At 44.7% G+C, this 15,058-nt stretch overlaps 3 protein-coding genes across 3 annotated transcripts; 2 read left to right on the top strand and 1 right to left on the bottom strand.

Moving 5' to 3' along the window:
* Nucleotides 1-758: 758 nt before the first annotated feature.
* LOC127754933 (mini zinc finger protein 1) lies at nt 759-1,504 on the bottom strand. Its single transcript, XM_052280543.1, has one exon. The coding sequence runs from the start codon at nt 1,372-1,374 to the stop codon at nt 1,057-1,059; it is 318 nt and encodes a 105-aa protein (XP_052136503.1). The 5' UTR covers nt 1,375-1,504; the 3' UTR covers nt 759-1,056.
* A 5,840-nt stretch (nt 1,505-7,344) lies between these two features.
* On the top strand, nt 7,345-10,964 carry LOC127755456 (probable arabinosyltransferase ARAD1). Its single transcript, XM_052281136.1, has 2 exons — nt 7,345-8,367; nt 10,100-10,964. Exons 1-2 carry the CDS (start codon nt 7,453-7,455, stop codon nt 10,613-10,615), a joined length of 1,431 nt encoding a protein of 476 aa, XP_052137096.1. The 5' UTR covers nt 7,345-7,452; the 3' UTR covers nt 10,616-10,964.
* Nucleotides 10,965-13,830: 2,866 nt separating this feature from the next.
* LOC127755597 (40S ribosomal protein S16) lies at nt 13,831-14,557 on the top strand. Its single transcript, XM_052281285.1, has one exon. The coding sequence runs from the start codon at nt 13,912-13,914 to the stop codon at nt 14,359-14,361; it is 450 nt and encodes a 149-aa protein (XP_052137245.1). The 5' UTR covers nt 13,831-13,911; the 3' UTR covers nt 14,362-14,557.
* Nucleotides 14,558-15,058: the final 501 nt, after the last annotated feature.

The following is a 15,058-nucleotide window of genomic DNA, read 5'->3' as shown; positions in this document are numbered from 1 at the left end:
GAAAAGATTTAATCTGAAGCAGCTAAATTGTATACCTAAACTCTGAAGAATTGACTAGTAAACAGTACCTCTCAATCTTCTAGAGCACAAATTTTGACAATTTGACCCTTTGCAAAAACTATTTTTACAAATAAACCGCTGCCAAAACTTATTTCAGATCTGACTCTTTTGCTCAACGCCAAATCATGTGGCGCTGAACTTAGACATCTCCACGCCACGTCAGCTAGCGCTGAATGCCATGCCACGGCGGATGGGAGACTAAGTCAGTGTGCCAACGTACATTCAGCGTCATGCTATTTACCCATGATGCAGGAACCTAGTTTCTGTTGTAGTGTTATTGCCATTAGCCTAGCTTTATTTTAACACTCAAGCTATGCTAGGTAATCACTTTAACGACAGAAACAACAAAAAGGAGTTGATGTTTAAACGGCTAACAGTTGACCTGCAGACTTAGAGTATATATATAGCTCTAATACTTTTCAGGCATGAATATCCAAATGATGAACCCTCACACATGCTAGGGACAAAATAACATACTATAATAACCGCACCCAGTGAAACATATATTAGACCTTTTTTTTGGGGTAAAATTGTGCTATGGCAGCTCAGAAGTCAGAAAAAGAGAACAGCAGTGTACTAAGCAGATGATAACCAACAAGAAAGTACCAACTGCTGAAAAAATCTGTTCCCAGCATATGAAAGTTAAGTGACAATTAACTCAGATATACAACTACTAATAGTCAAACAGAAAAGCACAGTTATTTTACAGAATATAATTAAGATGTTCATCTGAATATAATCTGTACATGGACACAGCAGTTACATGAACGCTTCTTATGCGTATGCTTTTTAACATATATTATGTTACATTACACACCATCAATTCACCAAAAATCAAAATATGAAAGAAAAAAGGAAGAGAACTTTTTAATCGGTTCATACACAATCAGATTCATTCATCCACCGAATCCTTTGAATGCCAAATCGCCAATACCACCTTACCTGCTGATGATGCTGATCTACTCGCACGACGAGGCCGAATCAAATCCACGGCGATCACCGGCGGCCGGTGCCGGAGGAGGTGTCGGAGGAGCAATCGCATTCGGCGGCGGCGGCCTCCACCTCTCGCCTGTGGAAGCTCCGGTGGCAGCCGCAGGCGGCGCAGAGGAGCGCGGCGGCGGTGCCCTCGGCGCCCGACGCCATGAACTCGCGGCAGCCGTCGACGGCGTGGCCGCCGATGCTGGCGGCGTGGTTGCGCTGGCACTCCCTGTACCGCACCACCTTGTTGTTCTCCTTCCTCCCCGCCGCCGCCGCCGCCGCCGTGCTGCCGTTCGCGTACGGCTTGGCCGCCGACCGGTCTTGCTGAGGCCCCATCGATGATCACCGCACAGATATCACACCTCGCCGCCGGCGAGCGTCGACGACGTTAGGTGGCGAGGAGAGGAGGAGAAAGGGAGGAAGAAGAGAGGAATGGAAAAGCTTTGGTATCACGGCTTTGGATGGTACGTACTTATATGGAGGAGAAGAGAGGAGATGAGCAAAAGTTTATCTTTTTCTTTATTTTTTCTTTTTTTTTGAGAGGAGGTTTCTCTTTTTTATTTTGTCTTGTTAATTACTTTACATGTACTTTGCTTTGTTGATCTTAAATATATTACTAGTGCGTGTACTCTTTGCTTGTTTATGCATATTGTTCACTTGCAAACAGTTTACCTTTTTTGTCAAACTAGTCATGCACAGGGACTAACCCTGCACTGGTATCATGAATTAATGTCTTTGAGAAATTGAAATCTTTGGTACCACTTTCTATTCTGTACAGGAATAGTACTTTTTTTGTATGATGATTAAATCAGCAAGCAATTAACTTTGGTTGAACATATTAGTGGCCATGAGAGGAGTACATTGAATTGTTAATCAGTAGATACTCACAGTTATTTTTGCTTATCTTTTTTGTAAGTAGACAAATTTGCACTCGTATTTAAGTTGGTTTCTCAGAGAAGCATTGAGCCTTTTGAACTTATTCTTTATTATATTATTATTTCCATAGAAATGGTCATGTTGAGCACGTTGGCACATTAAGCATGATCTAGTAGCTAGTTTTGGTTGTTATTTCTGTTGCTAGTGCTAGAATATTTTCACTTGGAAAAAGCCATATCTTATCTTGTCCTCTTGTGCTATTTGCCAGTACCAAAAGGCAACTGCAGAGCATTCAGTTTGGTGACTCGTGTGTGCCATTTAGTTAAGGACCACCATGACCAACTAACTAAGCATTTTAAGTAGGTCCTTTAGTGGACAGGATTAGATCTGAATTGACTTGACGAAACGTCTTATGCGTCTCTTAGGTTGATGGAGATTCGTCTAATTGCTAAGATGGTGACCGGTTCTTGTTTACTGACATGGACATCTTGAAGAAAAGGTGAAGTAGTGCGGGGGAGAAAGTCAAAATACAGAGATTCAGTGACTTGTGCACAACACAAAGCACAAAAGAAGAAGGAAATTTAGGGATGAGAGGAAGTTTCTTGGATCCACATGGGAGGTTGGATTGAGAAACACTCTTCTCCAATTGACTCTTCTGTTCATCATCTGTCTCCTACTTGCTTGTGCCACCTTCTCCTCCATTTTTCAGGAACAAGTCTGTCCACTTGATCAATGGTGCCAAGCTGTATTCTCTGTTATGTAGAGAATTATGGTATGGGACCTTCCTGTATGTCTTCAAAACATACCTAATTCCAATGATGCATATATGTCCTACTGCCCACATTTGAGCATGATGAAATCATGCCAATTATTTTTCCTTGAAACAAAATCGTCAGGAGAACTGCCAATTATATTTCAATAAATATAAGTAAAAACTCCAACAGATTAAAAGAAAAATAGAAAAAACAACCTCTCGACAAGGACAAAGCCTTGCCGAAAGCTTCAAACGGTGGGCGGCTAGAGAACTAAACTTACAACACCAGCCCGCTAACAACTAAACAATGACGGAGCACAACACAGAGCATCGTTGCCGAGCTCATTGCAAAAGCAACACAGCTTTGGCTTTGTTGCGAAATCATGCCACTTTTTCATGAATTACCTTTAACCTCACTATCAATCAACCACATTTGATCTGTGTGTGACTGCCAGCTCTTGTCACAAACCTAAGACTTTAAGCTAGTTCTTCCATGCTTGGTAAAACGACATCTAATCTACTGAATGCAATGAACGTGGATATTGTCCCAGGTTGAGGTTTGGTGATATATGTGAAAGATTCCATGACATCTGCTTTATCAAGTTGAGATCTCTCCTCAGGAAAAGGAAAAATGATGGGCTGTAGAAACGATAAAAGTAGAGCACTGATCGCCGCGACAAAGATACAGAATGGTCGTATTCAGCAACCAAACTTGTCTTCTGTAGTGGAACTGGTCATCAAATAATTTATGTCCGCTCTATCAAAAATAAGGAAAGAATTAGGTGCTCTAGTGACAAAAACAGCACACATTCTTTGCTTTGCTTAACTTTTAATTATTCAGGTGAAAAAAAGGAGCGTGTTCTGACCAGGGAATACCATTCTGAGCCTTGTCAAGTTTGTCAAAGACTAGTAAATTAGGCGTCCTTACAAAAAAAAAAGAAGAGAGGACAGGTTTTTGCATGAACCGTGAAGTAGATTTGTTAGATTATTACCACCTAAAAGTATAAGAAATTTAATCAAGTAATTCGAACGAATTCTGCTTCTGATCTTGCTGGCATTATCGATGGACTAGTTAATTTTTCTCTCTCTCAGGATTCTAGAAAACATCACTGCAAAAATGAAAGGAATATCTCAAACTAGTACCACACCTGAAGTCCTTTTCCTTAAAACATAATCTCTTAAGACCCTATGATTAGTACAACGATGTTTTTTTATATCTCCATCAACTTTAAATAATTTATAATATATCGTTATACATGTGCCATTGTCTCTTCAGTTTAAAAATTAAAATATGCACTTGATGAAAAGTACTATTAGTTCTCTCTACAGGGGGTTATGCACTAAAGTTCTAAACAGTCCATGCTCATATTTAGTTACACCCAAACAATGAACTTGAGTAAAATGCAAGAACTACCTTATCATCATAAGCTGAAAGAATAAACATATAGTGATATGGTTAGTTATACCCCACGGGATGCACCACATGAGTTAGTCATGACAACCAAATCTTTGAAAAGTTAACCAAGTACACCGGATTAAATGGATTTGCCAAGTACTACTCTTGAATCTTGATGCTTGAGTAAGGAAATAGGGGGCTCAATTTTGACCTTATGAAGTACTAGTAGCAACAACATTAGGGTCTACTGGCTGGTGGATAACGTGGAATTCGGCTCCACCAATCAAAATCAAATCAAATCAAATCATTACAGAAATATTAGGACAAAGCTGGGGCACACCTCACTTTAAGGTTCATCAACTCTTGTGTCTTCTAATGCTATCCTCTGGCGATTAGAATGTTTGTTATTATCAAAGCCATTGCCCATGAAGAGCAATCAAGGATCAGATGTACACGAATGGTTTCAGTCGCCATCACTGGAATAATAATTCAGCTCATCATACTAATTTGTTTTTTCAGCAAATGACATGTACAGTAGTGTTGGATAGAAGCTGAGAAGGATGTGAAGGTGCAGGGTCCCCCACGAGAGCTGTTTATGCTTTGATGTGGCGATCCAACAACATACAGTGGTTGTTGCAAATTGGCTGGCGTCCATTGCAATATTGCATTGCAATGCGACGGATGTGAAATTGGCAAATTGCTAGGTGCATGTGAGATTTTGTGTTTGTGTGTGGCGTGCAATTGAAGGGCCTTTCTTTTCGGCCAGCTTGTCCTCCGCACCGCAAATCTGGTTGCTCGCATCAATGAATGTCCCAGCCTGCATCGATGTCTGTCAAACTCACAATTCACAACTGGATTGTTCAACAACTTTTCAGCAAAGATTTTAAAGAACAGTTTGGTTTGTTCAGCAGGTGCAGACTTCAGAGACATTTAGCACAATTGTGATTAGAAACCAGGCAATAACGTTTACGCTGATGCTTATCTGCAGATGTCAATAAAATCGGTGGATGATACGCTAGGTGAGCGACTGGAGAAGCAAGAACAGGGTGAGTAGGGTCAGTGTGCCTGCCACTGTAACACCGTGAGATGGATGTTATCTGGTTGGCGTCCAATCAGGCGTTGCGAGCAAGCGACACTCTGAAGCGGGACGGAAGGAGTTGGTCTCGGAGACAAGAGGCATCTTTTTATCTTGCAATGCAATCGATTGATCTCCTCCTATTCTCTTCTTCTTCTGTTGCTAGTGACTAGTGATGGCGATTGCAATAGCAAAACGAGATAGCTAGCATCTAGTACTACTACCAGTTGTTGCTTCTGGGATTCCTTCCCCATTTCATTCGCTCAGTTCTTGCTTCTGGGATCATCGCGTGGCATCTCATGTATGGTGCTAGTAGTTTTCTTCTTTGATCTTGGAACATCAGAGCGTGGTTGCTGACGCGAGCCTGACAGTGAAGCAGTGATGCATGCGTGACAAGATTGAGATTTGAGAAGAGAGGCCTAAACTGAACTGAGGCCAAGTTTAGTTCCAAACATTTTCTTCAAACTTCCAACTTTTCCATCACATCAAAACTTTTTTACACACACAAACTTTCAACTTTTCCATCACATCGTTTCAATTTCAAACAAACTTTCAATTTTGGCTTGATCTAAACACACCTTGATATGCAGCCCGGGAGGAAATTAACGGGCCTGCTAGTACTTATAGGCCTTGTCCAACAAACATAGGAATAAGTTCACCTGTCATCCTTCAACTTTACACCGAGTTTCTTTGACATCCCTTATCCTCAAAACCAGAAATCTTCACCCCTAACAATACAAAACCGTACAATTTAGGTCCGACGGCAGTATAGACACCTGATTTTGCTGACTTGGCATCCTAGTCAGCAAAAGAAATAAATAAAGTATGTGGGGCCCACATGTGAGAGAAATGATGTGGGCCCCCATCTCTTCTTTCTTCCCTTTTCTCTTTTATTATTTTCTTCTCTTCTCTTGTCTTCTTCAGCGGGTACCGCGAGTGCACGACGACGGGCCGAGACGGGCGAGGCGACGGCGGGCGAGCGCGTAGTGGGCAAAGTAGGCAGGTGTGGCATGCAAACGCGATGAAGGTGGGCGAGAGCGGTGGTGGCAGGCGAGCACGATGGCGGCGGGCGAGAGCAACGGCGACGACGGGCGAGCACGCAGCGGGCGAAGTAGGCAGGTGTGGCAGGCGAACGCAGTGGAGGTAGGCGAGAGCGGTGGTGGCAGGCGAGCACGAGGGCGGCGGGCGAGCGTGGCAGCGGCGGCTGCTGCTGGCGCCCCGACGTCGCCTAACTTCGGCGGCGCCCGTCCCTTGCTTCGATATGCGAGGAGAACAACGTCGACCTGCTCCGTTTCGCGGGGCGGCATGAGCACAACGCGAGCGTCGGCCGCGCATGCCCACCAACTCCCGCGTCATCCCCTTCGCCTCTCGCCGCCGACGATGTCATCGCACCAGCCGCCTCTCTCACCCTCTCCCGCTGGCGTGGTTGGCATCCTATCTCCTCTCCTACGACGACGACGACAACATGGAGCTGGATGATGGAGGAGCGCGGCCGGCATCCTCTCCCCCCTCTCCCACGACGATGTCGACGAGGAGGCGTTGGGGCAGCAAGGGGATGACACCGGCGAGCACCTTGAGCACGATGCAGCCTCGTCGCCCAGCCGCCCCTACCTGCTTCGCCTGCCGCCGCGCTCGGCCGATGCCACCGCCCCTGCCTGCTTTGCCCGCCGCCGCTCTCGGCCGATGCCACTGCCTCTGCCTGCTTCGCCCGCTGTGCGCTCGCCTGCCGCCCATGCTTGCTTCGCCCGCCGCGAGCTCGCTTGTCGCGCTTGTCCACCGCCCCTCCTGCCTGCTTCGTCCACCATCGCCCCGCTCGTCTCAGCCCCGTCGTCGCGCTACCCGCTAAAGAAGACAAGAGAAGAGAAGAAAATAAAAGAGAAAAGAGAAGAAATAAGAGATGTGAGGCCCACATTATTTTCTCTCACTTATATGTGGGCCTTATATACTTTATTTATTTATTTTTTTACTGACTAGGATGCCACATCAGCGAATCAGGGTGTTTATACTGCTATAAGGGAACGGTTTCGTATAATTTAGGGGCGAAGATTTATTGAGGATAAGGGATATCAGATAAACTCGGTGTAAAGATGAGGGATGGCAGGTGAACTTATTCCACAAACATATGGGCCGACTGCTTATGGGCCTCCAAACGGCCCATGAGTCTGCTCGCAACAGTCTTCTTCCCCTTCCTTTCCCTTCTCATCCATGGCTACTCCAGCCTAGGGGGAGTAGGGAGATCGATCCGCCTCCGCCTCCGCCTCCGCCATGCTCCCTCCTACTCCACCAATCCGGCCATGACCAGGGCTCGCCGCCATGCCTCCCCGCGCCCGCACCCTCCTCATGCCGCTTGCGGCGGCGACGCTCCTCGTCGCCTCCACCATCTTCCTCTTCGCCGCCACCGGCGCTCGATGGCGACCCGCCGACACCGGCCTCCCGGTCCCCGCCGCCGACTTCTCTGCGGCCGTTATAGAGAGCGCGGTGACCGACGCCGCCGCCGCGAAGGAGGAGCTCTCGTTTGTTGACGAGAATGGCCGCCCCGACGACCCCGCCTCCAGCTCGGCGGCCGCCGCGAGATGCGACCCGAGCCACGCCGCCGTCAGGGTCTTCATGTACGACTTGCCGCCGGAGTTCCACTTCGGCCTCCTCGGCTGGTCGCCGCCGACAGATGGAGCCGCCGACGCCGCCATGTGGCCGGATGTCGGCAGCGGCGCCGCCGCCCCGCGGTACCCCGGTGGGCTCAACCAGCAGCACAGCGTCGAGTACTGGCTCACGCTCGATCTCCTCTCCTCCTCGTCGCCGCCGTGCGGTGCCGCCGTCAGGGTCGCCGACTCCCGCGACGCCGACGTGGTGTTCGTGCCGTTCTTCGCGTCCCTCAGCTACAATCGCCACTCCAGGGTTGTGCCTCCGGAGAAGGTGAGCAGGGACAAGGGATTGCAGGAGAGGCTGGTCAGGTATCTGATGGCGCAGCCGGAGTGGAAGAGGTCGGGTGGCGCCGACCATGTCATTGTCGCGCACCACCCGAATAGCTTGCTCCATGCCCGGTCAGTGCTGTTCCCGGCGGTGTTCGTGCTGTCTGACTTCGGGAGATACCATCCTAGAGTAGCCAGCTTGGAGAAGGATGTCATTGCCCCTTACAAGCATATGGCTAAGACGTTTGTGAATGATTCTGCTGGGTTCGATGACCGTCCGACATTGTTATACTTCCGGGGAGCAATTTTCAGGAAGGAGGTAACACAATTAATAACTTTGCTTGCTCATTCAAGCTCTACAAATCAAGTTCATGCTCTCTGAGGTTAACATAATGTTGATAGCGGTGTCTTGTTTAGTTTCTTTGCTTTCCTTGAGTATTACAGTTTTATTGCAGCTGCTATCTGAAACGACAAGAACTCATCTTTTGTGCCAAGGAAAGGCCTTGTAGGCAAACTAGACAAAACAAACCTTGACAACTTCCAGGGTATAGAATGTGTGTTTGCTTGTTTATGGTAAATTGTGTACATAAAGTGTTTGTTTAGCTCCTTTTTTTCCTCTTCATGATACTCTTGTGCAGTGGCGGACCCAGCATAAAATATTAGCTATGGCGGACTTTCTAAATGTACTTAGCACCGAGACATTTTTTTATAAAAAAAACACGAACATATACCAAAACATTAGTATATAATGTATATGATAAAAAAAATTAGTGTGCATATCCAATAAAACTATAAGTAAATAATTTACTGTTTTCAATATAGGTGAAGATTGATTCCTGGAAGGTGAGCCCCTAGAGCCATCCAAATGTTCCCATTCCAAATTACCCTCCAAATATTTGTGGTTAGCGTTGAAAAAATAGTAATTATACGTTTGCTCAATTCCTTAAAGAACAATTCCAGCCGATGCAGTTGCATCATCACTTGGACAATGCATGATAGCTTGTTCCACCATACCAGTATTAGCTTGTACTAGTACTAATACTAAAAGATTAGTGCTTATTGCCCCCATCATCACGGTAACCACCAATGAAACAGTCAGTAGTTTTGTTGTTTAGTTGATAGTTACTGTTGGCAGATAGTTATGGCAGCTGCCACACCTTGCCACAAGGGAAGGTCCACCACTGCTCTTGTGTATGTTGTTCTTTGGTCACTGGGGTAGTAACCGATCAAGCGCATGTTTTGTCTACCTGTACCTTCCTAAATTGGATTAAAGTCATGCATCCCTCCTGCATGCTCCCTCAAAAGAAAAAAAGAATGAGAATTGGTCAGGATAGGTTAATAGAGGGTGGGCTAACTGCTTCAAACGTGCAAATGGAGCTTGTTGGAACTGCAATATTCTGTCTGACTCAAGGTAGACAAGAGTAGTTCCATTTGTTCAAAGTGCAGGACTCATGACCCATTCATGAATTTTGGAATAAGATACGTTTTGACTGCACCGGTGCAGAACTCATGATCTTATGATCCATTTACGAACTTCTTGCTGAGTATGACTACGCTAGTAATCTCCAAAATTCCTAAGACCAGCAAATTAACAGATGTTACAAATATATGAATTGTCAAAAGTTTCTGTCAAGTTAGACAAGAGTAGTTCTGTTTGTTCAAAGTTCAGTACTCATGATCCACTAATAAATTTGGACTAAGATATGTTTTGACTGCACTGGTACAGGATATATGATCCATTTATGTTCTCTTACTGAGTATGTCTACATATTAATCTCCAAAATTCCAAAGACCAGCAAATTAACAGACGTTCCAACATTTGAATTGTCAAAGGTTTGAATGCTGAGATATTAACAGATGTTCCCTATTTCAATCATCTGGATTAAATAAATTTACTGTGTCAAAACTTAATTATTGTCAGCTGGATGTGCATCCTTTTCTAAAAGCTGATGTTGATACATGTATAGTTTAGGTTACTGGTTTATCTGTATTCTCTATATGTTACAAAACTAGTGATTCATGGACTAATAAATTGTGTCATTTTTGTCCAGGGAGGGAACATTCGGCAGGAGCTACATTATATGCTCAAAGACGAAAAGGATGTTTATTTTGCCTTTGGAAGTGTCCAGGACCACGGGGCCAGCAAAGCCAGTCAGGGAATGCACGCATCAAAATTTTGCCTAAACATTGCAGGGGACACCCCTTCTTCCAATCGCCTGTTTGACGCTATAGTAAGTCATTGCGTCCCTGTTATCATCAGCGACGACATCGAGCTTCCTTATGAAGATGCATTGGACTATTCGAAGTTTTCCATCTTTGTTCGCTCATCTGATGCTGTGAAAAAGGGTTACTTGATGAGACTTATTAGAGGAGTAAGTAAGCATCAATGGACAATGATGTGGAGAAGGCTGAAAGAAGTGGATAAACATTTTGAGTATCAGTACCCATCCCAGAAGGATGATGCAGTCCAAATGATCTGGCAAACATTGGCTAGAAAGGTGCCAGCAATCCGCCTGAAGTCACATAGGTCTAGAAGATTTTCTAGATACGATAGAGGAGGAAAATAAACATGGAGAAGATCCATAAGTCTGAAAGATTTTCAAGATCTGGCACAGGAAGAAAATAAACAGGAAGGCGGTGTATGCATGTTATCTTGGGCCTTGGCTAATCTAACTAGCATTTCACTGACACATCCGTTGCACACGTCTCATGGTTTCATGAACATAATCGGATTAGCAAGGAACAGTGAGATGTAAAGATATCATGTTAATTGTTGGTTATTCCTTAGAAAGAGGACCCATAGCTTAGGTTAGGCTGTCCAACGGAAGTGTATACTGGCAGGCAAAAGATTGTTGTTTTTGTAACATATACTCTTAAAAGTAAATTAAAAGAGGGTGGCAAAGTTCTTTTTCTGAACATGATGTTGTGGCATTAGATTTGGTCATATGCGAGATTAAGCTGTCTTATGTATTGATGAGTAAGTTTTGCATTTGCTGTTGGCACTATGCTGGAGCTGTATCATTTCATCTGTTTTCTGCATTCATATTTCCATGTATCACATGAAGAAATCCTGCATGCAAAAGGTTCATCTGTTTTCTGCATTCATATTTCCATGTATCACATGAAGAAATCCTGCATGCAAAAGGTCCTTGGTTAGTTGGTTTGATCAGCTCTTGGGCATCAGTTATCGTACCCTAAGCTTGCAATAGAGCACACCCTTCGAGGACGCTATTGTTGAACTGAAATAAGGTCCAAGAAAAGCTCAAAAATCACGGGCAAACTCTTGAACAGAGATTGCTTTCTTCCCATATCCTGATAGCAGCGAAATCTGTATTACAGCTCTATTCTAATGAGCTGTCTGCAATTATGCATGTATCTGCAATTATTCTAACGAGCTACCTGAATCTGCAGTTTGCCGCTGGCAATCATCAGGAAAATAAGAACCACAGGTCTCTTTTAACAGGGTAACCATTTATACATTTGATATGAACAGAAATAACATGGTTCTTGTTCAGAGTACATTTGGGAACAGGGAAAGCAGAGCAGGTGATCATACAGACAACCAAGCCTGACTAACAGACCTCTAATAACCAAGCTTAAGCTAGACTTAGTCAACCTAAAAGGGAAGTATCAAGTCGGTGACAAACAGCGATAGATCAGGAACAAATAATGCAGAAGCCATCGACAACAACTGGTAGTAGAAAAGATTAAATGTGATCTTCATGATTGCATCAGTTTTCTTCAACATACTCGCCAGCTTTCAGTTGTTGCAACTTCACACCAACGTTCAGAGTCATATTCAGCAGTTATCCTGCTTTGCTTACACAGCAGCTAAACCTGCCCACTATTAAAATTTGTACAAATTCAAAAGATCACATCAAAGTGACAGTTTTTGCACTCAAAACAAGACTTGTTATCTATGTTCCAGATATAACAACGGAATGCCATTACTCCATTAGAATGATGATCACATAAAGGCCGTGCATCCAATAGACGGATTGCAGGCACTGTTGTAGTGCTCTGCACGGCTTCTAAAACCCTACAAACTTTTGCAATGTTGCAAACCAAGAAAAGATGCTGAGCTGATTCAGGTTGATACACAAGTCAAGTCATGAGGGCATTTTTTTTTTAACTTTGAACGTTTATTTAGTAAAAACCACATTGTGGAAGAAAAACCACGATTTTCAAAAGGATCTTGCAATTAGAGTCCGCATCAAAGTTCAAAACCAAGGAGAAATTAGAGTCCACATCAGCCATGCATAGCAAAAAAGACATGGATTTTAACAGTGCGTCTTCCAAATTTCTCAAGGACACAAGAAAATATTTGATTTGTATATCATTGAAGGGACTGTCCTCAAACCATCAAGGTTCCGTTTGGTCCACAGAATAGAATTCTGTATATCATCCTCTTTAAGCTAATAATTGATTGATATAAACCTACGACATCATTGAAAACATGGCATGCTAATATACATGACATTGAACTGTAGTGGAGGGATACTATATGGACATACTCCCTTGTTTCACAATGTAAGACTTTCTAGCATTGTCCACATATATATAGATATTAATGAATTTAAACACATACATATGTCTAGATTCATTAACATCTAAATGAATGTGGACAATGCTAGAAAGTCTTACATTGTCAAACGGATGAAGTATTTTAAAACCAAACTACAAACTAGGATGAAAACAAGGATTCAATGATAAATAAGCAAAAATTGGATATGCCCAAACTCACAAAAGTAAGCTCAACAAATACAATGCTAACATATCTATGCACATGTTCAATTGCAAACATTTGTATACTACGGTACTACCCTAAGGGCATCCACAATGTGACCAAAAAGCAGTCCTTATAACTCTATATGGGTACCTTTACCATTGTGGGAGGTGGCATTAGGAAGAGCCATATGATAAGCTATCCATAGCTATAAAGACCACCCATATAGATTAAAATATACTATCTCTCTCCTTTTGCTTCTTTCATGAGAGAACTATAGCATTTGGAAGTAATTTTTTTTAGAGTGTGGGTTCCATCTTAATGTCAATTGCTATCTATATACATTGTGGAAATAGAAATAACAAAAGACCACTTATATGGGTCCCACCTATATAGACTACTTGGTCCATATACATTGGTGATGCCCTAACACATTCTACACAAACAAAAAGCGCTTTTACATCCACTATTGCCAAACAGGATCTACGAAACTACTCCATTGAATAGAAGAACCACGCAACACACATTGACTAATACGAAAACAACTATGATGAATAAAATCCAAATAAAAAAAATCGTCAATAAACAATGGCTGAAAAAACGCAAACGTTGTTATATGTTTGTTGTTTGGGTGAACCCGCGCGGCCATCATCGCACGCGCTCCGACCGCGGGCAGTCGTCATCGCTCACCGCCGGCGACTGCCACGGGAACCGAACCCGCCTCTTTCCCCCAACAAAGCGCGCCACCTTCCCGCCAACCGTACGAGGACGTCGGTGGCGGCGCGAATGTCGGAGAGGCGACTCCGGCCGCCGCGGCGCCGCCGGACGGCAAGCTCGGATAAGATCAAGTAGCGTTCGTGAGGGTCGAAACCCTAGCTCGCCGCCGCCTCCCCCCATGGCCTTTTACAAGCGAAAAACTCGCCCACAAGTTGGGCTGGCGAAGGCCCAACTAATTCTAGCCCGGCCCATAGTGGTCCACTAACTATCCCCCATGGCCCACTAGAGCTAAACCCTAATCCCCTCGCTATAAAATCACTCTCTCGAAGCGATCTCTCCCCTTCGCCGCCGCCTCTCTCCCGCACCAAGCCGCCTGAGCCCTAGCCGCCGCCGCCGCCGCGCGCCACCACCGCCGCAACCATGGCCGCCGCGCTCACCCGCCCGCCGCCAGGCACAGTCCAGTGCTTCGGGCGCAAGAAGACGGCGGTGGCCGTCTCCTACTGCAAGCCGGGGCGCGGGCTGATCAAGGTGAACGGCGTCCCGATCGAGCTGATCAGGCCGGAGATGCTCCGCCTCAAGGCGTTCGAGCCCATCCTGCTCGCGGGGAGGTCACGCTTCAAGGACATCGACATGAGGATCCGCGTCCGCGGCGGAGGGAAGACGTCGCAGATCTACGCGATCCGCCAGGCCATCGCCAAGGCCCTCGTCGCCTACTACCAGAAGTACGTCGACGAGGCGTCCAAGAAGGAGGTCAAGGACATCTTTGCCCGCTATGACCGCACTCTACTCGTCGCCGACCCCAGGCGCTGCGAGCCCAAGAAGTTCGGTGGTCGCGGCGCCCGCGCCAGGTTCCAGAAGTCGTACCGTTGAGCGCTCGCCGGATCGATTCGGAGCGGTGTTCTCTTTTCCACCCTATCAATGGAGCTATTTTGCTGGTTCTACATCTAGCTACTGCTTTACTTCAAGTTTAGTCTTTTTAAGCTTAGTCCCGAACCTTTTTGACATTGTGAAATGGATGCGACTGAGGCGTTTAAGACTATCGTAGTCTCTGGAATATGGTTTTGCATGTTACCTATGTCAAGGGAAGTTGTGATACTATTGCCTTAATTAATGTTTATGCTATGTTATGAGTTTTATTCTAGGTGTTCTTATTCTGTCTGTTATGTGCAAATGGTTATGGTAATTGCTCTTTTGTTTAATATGTTGCTGTGAGTTGTTGGCTGCGTAGGCATTGTGTAATTTGTAATTGATAGGTTCATTTGTGTTATGTGAGTTTTTCTTATATTGTTTTCCAATGTTACAAAGGTGAATTTTGATTTGCTATAAACTAAGCCTCGCATTTTGATTAGCCTGACATAAATTGGTAGAAAAGCATATATTTTCTCATTATGTCTAAATTTTACCACCCTTCATACACGCTTCAGTTTTTATGGTAAAATGGGTTTTGGCTTGAAGTTTGTTCAACCTGAGAAATTGGAGCCAGCATTCATTGGTGTCAGAAGCTGAATGCTTTGTTGCTTTTCTTAGCGTTCAACATATTTTGTAGTGGTTCTTTCTTTTCCACCTT

The sequence above is a fragment of the Oryza glaberrima genome, chromosome 11, assembly GCF_000147395.1.
Source record: "Oryza glaberrima chromosome 11, OglaRS2, whole genome shotgun sequence".
NCBI lineage: Eukaryota > Viridiplantae > Streptophyta > Magnoliopsida > Poales > Poaceae > Oryza > Oryza glaberrima.
Note: the sequence above shows the minus strand (reverse complement) of the source record. Positions and strands in the feature narration are given on the sequence as shown.